General features: G+C 42.9%; 1 protein-coding gene across 1 annotated transcript in view; it reads right to left on the minus strand.

The window, feature by feature from the left end:
* OXCT1 (3-oxoacid CoA-transferase 1) overlaps positions 1-14,455 on the minus strand; it is a 135,502-nt gene that overhangs the window by 64,875 nt on the left and 56,172 nt on the right. Inside the window, exons 8-13 of the mRNA XM_054583977.1 lie at positions 14,168-14,275; positions 12,792-12,906; positions 10,727-10,821; positions 8,904-8,952; positions 3,064-3,136; positions 2,379-2,454 (exon numbers count right to left, since the gene is read on the minus strand). Coding sequence (XP_054439952.1) covers positions 2,379-2,454; positions 3,064-3,136; positions 8,904-8,952; positions 10,727-10,821; positions 12,792-12,906; positions 14,168-14,275 — 516 coding nt within the window. The remainder of the gene's footprint in view (positions 1-2,378; positions 2,455-3,063; positions 3,137-8,903; positions 8,953-10,726; positions 10,822-12,791; positions 12,907-14,167; positions 14,276-14,455) is intronic.

Below are 14,455 nucleotides of genomic sequence, written 5' to 3' on the forward strand. Positions count from 1 at the left end.
GGTGTGCCCTTTGTGTGAGTTGAGTACATCCTCCTCTTGTAGTTGAGCCTTGGTTGCTGTTGGCCAGTTGATGGGAGGGGTTTACTCAGCCAGTCAGCTGCAAGGATTGGCGGTGACCACTTACCACCAACCTCTGCTCTTCATGGAGGATCAGCTGTGCAGGGTCAGGATGGCAGTGCTCCAATGTGGTCTGTAGCTCCCCACCGGGTGCATAAGCTCTGGGCTTTCCCGGGTGGTGCAGGCCAAGGTCAGTCCCCACCTGTGTTTTGCCGAGGGCCACCCTGCCTGAACTATAAAGGAATATGAGATGGCTGCTACTTGTGCTGGGCTTGGAGATTCCCAGGTGAAGCCAAGCTGTGAACCTAGGCTGGTAGCAGCTAGTGCTGGACCTGAGGCCACTTAACATGGTATCGGGGGCTGGGGGCCCACTAAGTCTAGCTGTTGTTTGAGAGAATTTCAGAAGTTGTAAAGCATGAGCTAAGACTACCCATTCATAAGGAAAAGCAGCTTCAGTGGGCCTGTAGGTTGGGTGGGAACAAATCTCTGTGGCTCTCCAGGGTGGGGCAAACAGTGTTAGCCAGGTTGATGGCATCTCTGACATGTCACCAGGCTGCCCGCTCTGTGGGGGGAGGGTTCAGAAAAGGAACAATGGACTCTGCCTGCCTTTCCATGTGGGAGAAAGCTGTCCCCTATCTGTTGTTTAATCCCAGACACTTCAGCTCCTCTCTGTATGCCACTGGTGTCTTTCAAGATGCTACCCCAGTGCTGGAGCTCAGAGAGTGAGTCTGGGTATGTCTGTGTGTGGGTTCTTTAAGAGGAACTGCTTGGGACTCCAGAAGTTTCTTCCACCAACTCAATCCCTGCTGGTTTTTGTAGCAGAAGGTACGGGGACTTATCTTTCTGGAACTGGAATCCTGGGATGGGGGCCTAGTGTTGGGTTGGGACTCCTCACTACTGAGATATTCCTTCCGAATTTTAATCCACTACATGAGGGTGAGGGACCAGCTCATTCCGTTTCTCCGCCCCTCCTACCACACTGGATGGATGTGGTTTCTTTAATTCTGTTGTTGTCAGACTTCCATTCGACTCAGTTTCTGATAGTTCTGAGTGATGGTTGTTCTACATTTTAGTTGTGATTTGATGTGGTTGTGTGGGGAGGTGAGCCATGTTTACCCCTGCTGCCATCTTGACTGGAAGTCAATACCCTTTCTCTCAAACCTGTGAGAAATCAATGTAATTGACTGTCAAACCTGGTTACACATTGTAATCACTATGGTTGCTTTTAAAATACCCAGTGCCCAGGCTACATCCCAGATTAAATAAATTGAAAATTCTGAGGGTGGCGCACAGGTGTCAATATTTTTTTTAAACTCCCAGGTGATTCCACCATACAGCCAAGTTTGCGATCCAGGGCTCTAATAATTATTGAAACTTGAAAATAATATTTCAGGAGGTAGATAGATCAAAAGAGCTGAACTAACACAATCTCTAGCATTGTTATCAACTGTAATCCACTTTCCTAAAAAAAAAATTATTAGAAAAAATCTAAGAGATTCAAAAAAAAAAACCCCTCTGAAATCATAGAATATGATCCTCAGTATAAACAAAATTCTTTTTAGTTGGTGCTACAGAGAAACACACAGGAATATACAAACATACACATCGGCAAGATAACGTGAGTTCTCAGCCAAAAGGAGCTCATAGTCATAGACCTGTGTTCACTATGGCTTCCACACGTCAGAAAGCAACAACTGAAGAGAATGAAACACACTCCCAAATTAACCCATGACAGTCCTTTTTCCAAAGCTAATTCTAATGGGTTTCTTCCTTGATTTAGGTCATTAGTAAATGAAAGCCATTTGCATTTCACAAGCATGTTTAAACATCACAAGTTTTGTTTTCCATAATGGAAGACAATGTAATTGATTAGTTATGGGGTCACATGACCAATCAAGAGAGGATTTTAATCACTCACTGTGAATAATAACAGAATGGACATAAAATTTATAAATTTGTTCACTGTTCTGTTTAGTTATAAAAATCTGGTTATGATAAATATTTGTATTACCGACTTTTATCACAATATAATTATACCATTTTTTAAAATTTTCCCTACCTCTGTTGCTTTACGGAAAATTCTGTTTTGGCTGATCTTGCCTATTTTTAGTCCCAGTTACATCGTAAACTGGCAAAGCTGAATATTTCTCAGGGTTTGCTTAATTAAAATTTGATTCAAATAAGAAAAACACATTAAAATGTTTCTTATTTTTATAATAGTTATGTTGTACTCTCAGAGCAACGTGACATGGTTTTTCTTAATGTTTCCAAAGTAAGTGTTCTGGCCCAAGCAGCATTCAAAAGAAAAAATGTCTACTCACAGGGATCATCCAGTTGGCCAGGTCGCCGTACTTGGACACCTGCATCGCCCCTAGCATTGTCAGGTTGACATGCCCTCTGAGAAAGAAAAAGAGGAGATAAAAGGCAAACTTCGCAAACTTTATGTCCCCTCCACTTGCAATTGCCAGCAATTAAAATAAATAATGCTATATTCCCCAAAATGCATTTGCTTTTCCCCACCCAACACCTGATTTCCAAATATATCAGCTCAAGCTGATGTGGAGAAATACCACTAAAGAGTTCTTTTCAAAAAAATTATAGCTTATATTGTTTCCAAAAAACAAATTAAAAACAGGTGTACACAGTGAGTTTGTTTCCTTCAGTGAAGGAGAATGTGGCTTGATTTGAAAGCAAATATCAGCTAGAAAATGAACACAGTTTGTAGAAAATGTTAGGATCCTCAGAGAAAGCCTTGCAAAAATGTTTACTTCACGATAGCTGGCACACAGATACATAGTCCGTTTGGGGGGCTCTTTTAATAACAGCGGGCTGGATGTTCCAATTCCCAACGTTTGATGTAAGTAATTTCACATCTTGGTGCAGCCAAACAAGCCCAAGATGGCTTTCTGGCTGGGAGAAGCCTCTATGTCTCCAAGCCTGGCTCACACAGCCAATGACTCAGCTCAGGCCGCAGCAGGAAACGTGAGCAGCTCCGTTATTACGTACCCTCTAATCATCGCAAATGACTCATCGCTGGAGAAGTAAGAGGCTCCTGGAAGAACAGTAACCGTTTCCTTGCCTACAAACACAGAGAGACACGAAAAAGAAAAGGAAAAAGAGAAAGGCTCTTAGATTTCTAAGAGTATTATGGTGGAGGGAGGGGTGAATACTTCCTGTGTCTCCTAAGGAACTATAAGGCTCCCTTTACCAAAATGCAGTGGCAATTTGGGGTGTGGGGGACACAGTGGGAACTGTCCGCTCTGCGGGGAGCAGCATTTCGTCACTAACGTTGTTCAGGTTTGCCCTTGCATGGTGATAATGAAGAGCAGACCAACTTTTAATTTCATTACTGTTTTTGAAATTCTCTAGACATTGCAGCCCCTGTTGCCTATACCCTTCCGGGCCTCTTAGCAGCCCCACCCCCGGCACCAGCCCCACCCCTGGCACCAGCTCCCGTGCTAAATGCAAATAGGAGTGAGGAAGCAAGGAGCTCCTGGGAGGCACCTGTCACAGCCCGATGCTACTGTGGTCACTGGAGCAAAGAAATTGCAGAGTAACCATGAAGAAATGCAATTTTGAAGGGAAGGCCAATGGAGAGGCTCCTCAGTTATTCCTTAAAAACCAGTGAATAATCGAGAAAGAGAAGACCCACCTAACTCTCCTTAACATCATTAGGACTGAATCTTCTCTTTCAATCTCAGTCTATCTCTTGCTCTCACTCTCTCTCCCCCTCATCTTTCCTTTCTTCCTTTCTGTTTCTAGAAAAACTCTAGGACTTGGATGAAACTGGGGGACAACATCCTAATGCTGGCAAAAGTACTGAATGTTAACTTCCGAGAGGAGAGGACCTCTCTCAAAACCTACGTTACATAATAAAAGTTCAGAACTGGGAAAGATCTTCAAGGTCATCCAGTCCCCACGCAACTCATACGGTCACCTGACTCACACCTAAGTTCCTTTCTTCTTGTGACCTACTTCCTGTCTGTTCAGGAGCTTCAGGCTCCCAGGAGAAGATCCTGGTCCCAACTAGAAGAGCATTCACAGGCCACTGTGCCAAAGGTAGGTCCACTGTACGAGAACACTCCGCGCACTACCCCCAGGCCATGGGACAGACAAAAGGGAAGGGAAGAAAAGGTGCGATTCCAAGACGGGACCAGAGAAAGGCTCCTGGACACAACAGGACCAGAGTGGCCTGACCACGCCCGGCTGTGCGGCACAGCTGCACACAGCCTCTCACGCCTTCTCTGACAGCGCACTTCTCCACCTGCATCTCTCTCCATCTGAGCTCGACAATGGAGGACGAGAAAGACTATTTCTATCGTGCTGAAATATTCATCCCCCAGAGGAGTTCAATTCTAAATAATGGAAACATTTTCACATCTTTCAAAGCACCATAAAGCTAGAAAGCTTTCGAAAATACTTTCTGGTGTGGCTAGTAGGAGCTTTTAGACAGCACACAAGATCTGGAGGATGAAAGGAGGTAATGCAGGTAAAGCTCTAGGTCTAGTGCCCGGCACAGAGAACGGACTCCATAAGCATTGGCTTTTATTATCCCTCCCGCCAAACAAGGCTGTTGCTCCTCAAGGAATAAATGCTACGGGACCGAGCAATCGACTTTATGGTGGGGTTCCACAGCCTGCCTGTGAACTCCAGGTTTTAGGAAAGGCATAATATGACTAAGCCATGTCCTAACACAAATTCCACGTCCAGCAAGTTCAGCTCTTCACCAACCCTGTGAGCTGGTGACGCAAGGAGGAATATTTCACAGGATGATAAAGCAGAGAAACAGAAAAAAATCTCAATTCCCTTGCTCCCTGATTTAAATCACATTGACTTCCAAATAGCCATTTCCACTGCTAGTACATAGAAGGCATTACGTACCACTTTGCAGGAAACTTTGAGATCAACGCTGAGAGCTTCAGCTCCCGCCGTGTGATTCATGAAGCATAGTTTTATTAAAGAGCCCAGGAAACAGCTCTCATGAAGAAAGTTGTCAAGTCCCTGATAACACATCCTGGTATCTTAAAAATTACACTCTTCAGAAGCAAAGTTAATTTTCAGCATTTTTAAACATCCACTAGCTAACCAAAAATAGATATCCTCAAGCTGAATCCATGCTTTTAAAATACGATGTCCAAATGCGGTCAAGAAATAACTATAGCTAACGATATGATCAATGCTTTGAAGAAAAAGGGCTTCCTTATTTGGCTCTTTCTGACTGATTCTTTTCTCCTCCCATTTTTCTGTGTATAAAAGTCTAGATGCTGCCCTAGCCAGTGTGGCTCAGCAGGTTGGGCGTCATTCTACAGACCAAAAAGTTGCCAGTTCAATTCCTGGTCAGGGCACATGCCTGATTTGCAGGTTTGGTCCTGGTTGGGGCACATATGAGAGGCAATCAATGGATGTTTGTCTCTCACATAGATGTTTTTCTCTCTCTCTTTCTCCCTCTCCTCCTCTCTCTCTAAAAATCAATAAAATATTTAAAAATAAATAAATATCTAGATTTTCATGGTATTTGGGCAAAAGAGTTTCTCAATTTCATGAGTTACACGAATCTTTTGGCTTGTGATTTAACATGCCATTACTCAACACCAAGCCAATGTCCACTACGGACCTGGAAAAGTGTTACAAACAAAACACAGATGCCCTAAAGTAATGGCTTTCGACTGTGACCCCCAACAGAATCACACAGAGGGCTAGTCAAAATGCAGCCTGCTCAGCTCAGCTCCCAGACTTTAAAATTCCGGAGGCATGGGTGGGGCCTCAGAACTTCCCGTTTCTATCAAGTCCAAGGGGATGATGGTGCTCATGCGGCAGATCTGGGGACCCTGCTTTGGAAACAATGCCCTTAGCAAAAGGGGCATAGTGTCCAGTGGGAGAGATGCACGTACACAACTAAGCTGCAGAAGAGTCTGCAGAGGAAAACAAATTACCGACAAGGAGGTGGGGAAGAAAAAGTAAGGAGCCTGAGTGAAAAAAAAAAAAAAGGTTTGGTGAAGGGCCCAGGAAGAGCCAAGGGCAGAGGAAGGAAAGCAGGAGTCGTGGCAGCCGTGAGCGCAGCGCACCCAGGAGTGCGGTGTGGGGGACTCGGCACCCTTGCAGAGCGCCGAGGAGGACCAGGCTGGGGAGGTCCACCGCCACCATGAGACGGCCCCGGCACGCTGCACTGTGTGTGCTGCGTCCACAGGCCTGGGAGACCCGGGAGGCGGCACGGACGCCTGCAGAGGGGGTCTCCTGCACGGCACGATGGACGTCTTGGACTGGGCAGCTCCTCATGGGGCTGTTCTGGTTATTGCAGGGCGTTTAGCAGCGTCCCTGCCCTCTGCTCACTAAATGCTAATAACGTCCCCAAAGGTATGACAATCAAAACTGTCTCCAGACGCTGTCCAATGTCTTCAGTGTCCCCTCTTTTTACCCACTGAGATCTCCAGCTCTAGAGGCACAAGGCAGGGATTTATGACCGTGGGATTAACACAGTGGGTTTTTCTACAGCAGTTTTAATCAAAGGTTAGTAACTTCTACATTATCTATACATTAAAATCAGCAAATAGAGAGAAATAGAAAAGAATGCAAAATGCACATTAACATGAAAGCTAAGACACACAGGGGACATTGAGAACATTTTCAGTTACACTGGGATACTGCAGACCTTTGCCAAGACCTCTGAAATATTCTAATCGCTGCCTTCTGCGCCTTTGTAAAACCCAGTTTTTCAGCAAGTGTGGCTCAGCATATAGGAAGAAAAGTCCCGAAGCCAGGAGTAGAAGACTGCGTGCGTGCAGTCTCCAGCGATGTGATCTGAGCACATCACTTCACTTCTCTGGGTGCAGTTTCCCAGTCTGTATAATGAGGTTTCACTTGAGGCTCAAATGCTATAACACATGTACCAAGTATGCTGTCAACTACAGAATGCTCTAAGAGTGGTGACTCATTTTTTACATAACTGTATGAGATTATTATTTAGAAAAAAGAATCCTTAGAAATAGTTCTATTATTATTTTAAAATGTAATACACTGATTTTACCCAGAAATATAATTCTATATTCATTTCAAGGGACTTGTATAAAAATATCCTTTCAAATTTATGCAAAAAAAAAAAAGAGGCCTGATCTCTCAGGTAATTTCCAAATTTAAGGAGTTGAAGAAACAGCCAATTTATATTTTGCATTCTCTAGCGCAAAGAATTTCCTCCCTAATTTGGACAGCTCCAAAATCAAAAACATCATAAATCCCAAAGAAGACTTTGATGAAAGAGTTACAAAGTTATCAAGATGATTTGCAGCTTGGCTTCCCAAAAGCACCAAACTACTGTTTTACAAAGTAGTTTAAGATTCTACATGACATTTCAGAAGCTGAAATATAAATCGTTCGGATTGAGATAACTTTAAACAACAGAAACGCCCACCATCCAACAATGTCATTGAAAAAATTAACTCTTTTTCCAAGGAAAGTCGGTTCCATGAACTCAAGCCTGAAATTTAGAAAATGGAGCTATTCATTTTGCAAATAACTCACTAACATCATAAGTTCATTAAACCAAGCAGCAAATATTTTCACAGATCAATGAGCTATTGCTAAAAGGTACAGTACGCTTAAATTACAGCCTTGGTTAAATGTCATTGCTTTATCACAGTGGGCCTTTCAGAGTCGAGTCGTGTTAACTAATTCAGCTATTCAATGAAGCTGTTTTATGTCCCAGTATTCTAAGTATCAAACATCAATTCCACTTGGCAGCTGGCCTTTATGCTCAGCTCTTGTTCCTCCTCTTCTGAGAACTGCAGACTATTGTTGAATGTGGAGTAACACTAATGCTTTTTCATGGGTAGAGTGAATAGGAGTTAAAGAAGGGCACAGAAAATCAGGCTAGAATGATAAAAATTAGCTCCTGACGAGCAGCCGCCTCCTACGCAGCACCTTCAGCCTCAGCACAGTGGCTGCGGCGCATGGAGCCAGGGCAGTAACACCGGCCGGAGGGTCTCACCTGCTCTCCTCCTGCAGGCTGCTCACACATGCCGCCCTAGCTGCTAGTCAAGTGAAAAGCTCACAGCAAAAGGAAAAGCATCTGAGTGTGGGAACAAGGATGCAACAAGGCTAGAGTCCCCTGTTCAAAGAAACTCTATTTATTCCTCATATCACTGGGCCCTACTTCATGGCAGACACCCCCTTAAGCACCTTGAACCTTTGAAGGATGCTCTCTGACCCTGAGGATGACCAGCGGACAGTAAATAGCTCATATAACAAAACCCCAGGGCCCCAGATCTTTTCTTTTGCCACTACGGCCCACGGCCCCACCCTTCTCATCATGAGAGGGCAGGCCTACTGTACCCTGGGAAGGTCCAAGGGGAGGCTGGAGCAGGAGACCCTGTCCTCACCCCAGCTCAGGCAGCAGCAAGACAGCTGTGCTCTTCTCCCTGGTAGGCAACCGACCCTCTCCGACAGCTGCCCGCTGCCCCAGGCTCATGGAAACTCCCTGTGGTGCTTCCCCATCCTTTCCTGGTTTCCCTGATCTTGCCCACATCCCCGTCAGTCTTCCATCCCTTACATTCTCCCAGTTACAGCCAGGACCCTGACTGACTGAGCCACCAAGGCTCTTGCCATTCCATGGAGCTTCACCTGCAACTGTGGCTTTATTGATCTTAGTCTGCCCTAAATAGGAGCAGACCTGTGACAGGAAGCCGGGCAAAGGTGGGACTTGGAAAGCTAACCTCTCCTCCTCAACGAAAAATACAGTGAAAATGCTCTAGGAAAAGATAAAGAATCAAGCCCAATTCCTTACTAGTATTCAGCATAGAACTAAATCAATAGCTAAGGAAAACGCTAGAAAAAGATGCAATGAGTGAATTTACCTGCATTGATTAGATCTGCATCAATTTCATTTTGTAAAGGGTATGGACCCTGTCAAATAAAGCAAATTATCAACGTCAGCTAGTAAAAGAAGTTTTTCACAGAATTGCACAGCAACACTGCAATACAAATAACTTCTCTAAAAACTCTAGGAAATTATCATCAAAAAACTTGAGGTGGATCTTTAAAAAATAATTCTGTTGTTTGCATGGCTCTGTTTCTCACATTGATTAGTCTTTTCTACACTAATAATTTTGTGACTGGGTAAATGAAAACTATTTCTAAAAATTACCAAAGTTTGAAAGTAATGCTATTAGAAATATGTCAGTAAAACAAAAAGTAACTATTTACTACCTACTATGCAGCCAATGTTATTTAGAAATCTTCCTCTTAGTATCAATAAATATAAACTAAAACTAAATGGCTGCATTATTTGGCTAAAGGACCCAGAGAGGCAAAGTTTCAGCTTTTTGATATGTAGAAGCTGAAGATTTGAATTTGGGATTCTAACCTTATCTCTCACAACATCTGAGTTTTGTAACCTTTGTTTTCTCTTTGCCTACTTATTCTCAGTAAGTTTTTTTTTGTATCTTTTTTTTATAAGGCATCCCTAATTACTTGAATGGGGCAAGGGGTCTCATAACATAATATATATTGATCAAAAAAGGGAGAAAAGGATAAAAGAGAAAAGAAAAGGGCATGATAAAGCCAAGAGTGAGAATATACTGGCTGTAAAACTTTAACAGATTTTCTAAGGGACCAGAAATTCATTCTTTAAATAAATTGAAGTGTTAACTAATGTTTAGAACTATGTACATTTTTCTTTAAACACTGACCATGGGTAATTTACATAGACTTATTTCCCTCATCTTCAAAGTGAGAGAACTGATCACTCTAGAAATCTCTAAGGTACATTAATAATATAAGCCATTGACTTCAACATGAATCTGCTTTTATCTAGACACATACCATTTTTGTCTTTGAAAACAGTCATGATTATTGCCTCAATGGATCAGTATTGATGCTATACCTATGATCATCATTGGTATTTCAAATACTAGCTGTACATTTTCTATATGTACCATTTTTATTGCATTAGTAGTTGAGATTCACTGAGGAACAATGAAGATTAGGAATATTATAAATTGGCAAACTACAAATAATCTCTGCCATAGTTAATAATTAAATTAAAACTGTCATCCAGGAAGTGAAAGTGCATCTTACTTCCATTATAATATTGAGTAAAAGCTGTGGCCACATTCTATGAGAATACTGAACTCATCTGGAAGGTTAATTTTGAGGAAAAGAAATTTCTGCCCTCTTGGACAATAGGGCCTTAAAACAATAACTAGATGAGAAGAATTTCTAAGACTTTTTGAATTAATCAACTATCAAAAAATGTCCCTGCCCTAAATGGAAACCTTACTCTTCAGTTTTCATTCAGAGCCTTACTGAATTTTACTTCACAGAGAATTGCTAATGACCTCTACTCCTGTCCAAGGACAAGAGAGTTACAAAGAATGAGCTGAGCAGGAACCCTGAGGCCTCTCTGAAGCAGGCACCCAGGGGAGACAGGAGCCCACCACCTGATAAAGGGGGAGCAGTCACATGCTCAGGAAACTACTGTCTACTACGGAAAACACAACCCTACATACTCACAATCCCACCAGTCTGTGGGGAAGTTAAATATTTTATTGTCCTGATAAACAGAAAAATAAGTGTGGGAACTTTAAGCTGACAACTCTCAGTTATGGCATTTCACTAGACGGGGAGAGTGTCTCATTCTCTATCAAGACCACAGAGATATGACTTTAATCTATCTTACCAAACCCAGGATTCCGTTCTCGCTTTGCAGATGAACAGTCATATTCGGGCTGATAAAGTTGCTGGCCAGAAGTGGGATCCCTATGCCCAAATTAGCTAGAAAAAAAGATGTTAAGGCAGAACGCAGAAAAGGGGGAGAGATTATGCCATAAACGTTCTACATATATAAATCTGAAGAGAAGCCTTCTTTAAAGGCACTTGCTCTGAATGTAATCACTGAGTACATTCTCCAGTCACTGTCTCGGCACTATTTTGTCATTTTTTTTTAATCCCTAATTGGTCACAGCTTTGTCAATAACACTAATACGCTTCCATAAATATATCGAAGTGGTGGCTTCAGAAGACAAGCCAGGAGGTCATTTGCACTGTAAGACATATTTTATTTTCCTTAATGTGCTCAGCAAACTTGGACTGATGTATTTATGACCTGTGACTGATATATTAAACATGAATTGACCTTTGTTTAAACGTCATTTTGACTTTTCAAAACTCCAACGAAAAATAAGAATGATTTAACCTACTTAAAAAGGGCCACCATTTCTAAATTTTAAAAAGTTCTCTGACAATACCAAAATGTCTACGTTCAAGTGTCCCCACTCCTTTCGGTGGCTGCAGTAGCATTCAGTGGAACTGACTCTTTCCTAAAACATAAGCAGGGGGAGGTCAGTTTCAGGGACTATAAATGAGACCATACAAAAAGTATCATCAAAGGGCTAATGGAGAGTGTAGAATCTTCTTCCTCTAACCATCAAAATAGGATCTAACCTGATTTTTATGCAAATAGGGTGGGTTCAGTCTTGACTCTGACCAGATCAGAGATATTTAAACAAAACTAACAGACACAGTCAACAGCATGGTGGGTATCAGAGGAAAGGGGCTTGGGGTAGTAAGAGGTTAAGGGGGTCCAACACATGGTGACAGGAGGCGGCTTGACCGTGGGCAGTAAACACCATGTTATCAGATGATGTATTATAGAATTGTACACTTGAAACCTGTATGATTTTATTAACCAATGGCAGCTCAATACATTTAATTTAAAAAAGAGGGACACGCTGCCTTGAACTGCTGCGTGTGCATTAGCACCGCAGAGTAAACCCTCACTGTCACTTAAATGAAGTCGAAGTCCAAGCTGACACTGTACTAACTTACATCTTTCTATCTCATTTTTTGGAAAGCATTTAATAGCAGAATTGGAATCACTCACTGAATACCCTTACAAAACATTAGAAATAAAAGAATATATACTCAGGGAATCTTTGTCACAAGAAACAAGGCATTGTTAAGAAGTTGGGTCTTACAGAGAAAGACAAATACAATATGATTTCACTTATATGTGGAATCTGAAGAACAAAATAAACAAACACACAAAATAGAAACAGACTCATAGACACAGAGAACAGACTGAGGGTACCAGAGGGGAGGGAGGTTAGGGGTTGGGGGACTGGGAGATAAAAACGAAGAGATTAAGAAGTACAGATTGGTATTACAAAACAGTCACGGGCACATAAAGTACAGCATAGAGAATATAGTCAATAATATTATAATAACTGAGTATGGTGCCATTCTGCTTGTATGTGATTTTATAACCACTATGCTATACACCTGAAACTAATACAAAATAATACTGAACGTAAACTGTAATTAAAAAGTAAAATTTAAAAAAAGTTGCAACTTATGTTTCAATGAGTATGCAAATGCCAGAACAGAGAGAAAGGGAAGAGCACTGCTTACAGCTAGCACCTCTGAGATTAGAAACCCTCATCACGGGTAATCTCTAGTCCCAAAAACATTGAGTCAAATGCCAAACTGCACTGAAATCCACTGTGTATGAGAAACTAGAGAAGCAAATTTTTGGCTGCCATTTTGTTACAGGAAGGCAAATGGACTATTCAATATCACACATCTTGCTATCTTTAGGTCATATGCCACATTTTGAAAAAAACTGATCAACAGCTTTAGAAGTTACCAGGACTTGAATGACTCTGTACGCAGCCGGCCTAGCAGCCCGACGGCCTGGGAGAGGCAAGGGCTGCGGCCGCTCGCAGGCCCAGAGGGACGAAGGATACCGTACATGCCGTCCTCAAATTCGAGGGCTGCCCGCCTGATGATCCGTTCCCTCACGTTATCTCCAGGTTTTCCAGGCTTGGTTTTTACATCTTCCTCTTTCCGAACTGATACACGCTTTAAATAAACAGAAACAAATTATTCACGGTTGCAGTGTACCCTTGGATTTGTATCACTGTGAAACTTCAAAGTGTGACTAGAAAAAAAAAATAAACTCTGTCCCACGACTACTATGAGGTAAACATGCACTGTAACAGAGTTTTTAAAAGAGAATATGAATAATAGAATAACCAGAAATAATCCTTTAGAAAGGAAGGGAAAGAGGTCAGATTCCTTTGAAAAGGAAGACACTCACTCTGCCTCTTTGAAGCAAATAACCCCCCTGCTCCTGTCCCGCTGGCTGCCATGGCCGCTGCCTCTCAAGACCCCTGCAACCGCGTCCCCTCGGGGGCTCACGGCCTGAGCCGGCACAAAGGCAGAAAGAGGCGGCCTTGGCCTCTGCACCGCCTCGGCCGGCAGAGAGCATTCAGCAGGTGCGGCTGCTCTCAGTTGCTTGTTTCCTGTAGTGTCTAGACTGGTTTTTGCCACAGGTGCAACTCAGGGATCACAGAAATATCCAGAAGCCAGCCGGGGGAGTATTTGCAACGCTAAATCTCCTTACCGCAGACTCGGGTTTTCACCTGCGGAGGTCCCATCCTTCCTCCCCAGCCCTCTGACACTAGTTTTGGATTGCAGAATGCCTTTCTATTTGATGCCCACAGGGTACAAGGCATCTCTGATTCCCCAGTACCCCCACTGCGTGTCTGTTTGGTTGCTGATCCCTAGATGCTTCTGCATCTTGGTATCAGTTCTGTCTCAGACGGTCACTTTTGCAAGCTCAGAGCTACCTGAAATACCTCCAACGCTCCTGGAAGCCACTCCTTGTCACAATCTCGTAGCCACCAGCTGCCTAGAGCCTAATGCCTAACAATAAAGGGAAGTGATGCTCTTTCCGGACTCCATAAAATGCAAAACAACTTCAAAGCAGAGAAGACACTTCTGAACAATCACACAGTACAAATCTGGCAGGATAAAGCCACTGGAGACCGGATTATCCTTCTCTACGGTACAGGACAGGGTACATGCAGACCTGCACATCCTATGTCAGGACAGCGACAGAGCCTGGAGAACTCAGCCTGCAGGACCACAAGGCCCTGCTGGGCTGCATGACCCACAAAGGATCACGTCCCCTCGCGATGGACACAGGAGAAGCTCCTACTGCGGGCCCAAGCAAGGCTTCCTGCCCAGCGCTGACTCACTAGGATCTGGAACGGCCCGAGGGACACACATCTCTCATACGCGGATCCATAAACACTGACAGTAGAGCTAAGTCAGCTACCTCAATTCTTTTCTCATATTTCTCTCCCTTTATAAGGCGGTGTACATAAATCTTAGGAATATGGATGTCTTCTGGGGCAAACGATCCAACATCCACAATTTCTTCAACCTATACACAAAGAGAAAGAAAATAATTAAATAGTGAAAGGTTAAATTGAACACTTTTTATTTAAAAAATGAAGTATAAGCATCTTCCCTTCCAACTTAAGTTGTATACACAATGTAAATACACACACACAGACATACATATACATACCAGGTGGTGGGCAAAAGTAGGTTTGCAGAGTGA

This window comes from Pteronotus mesoamericanus, unplaced genomic scaffold, assembly GCF_021234165.1.
Source record: "Pteronotus mesoamericanus isolate MK-2021 breed Mesoamerican mustached bat unplaced genomic scaffold, CSHL_Meso_final contig_75, whole genome shotgun sequence".
In the NCBI taxonomy this organism is placed as follows: Eukaryota; Metazoa; Chordata; class Mammalia; order Chiroptera; family Mormoopidae; genus Pteronotus; species Pteronotus mesoamericanus.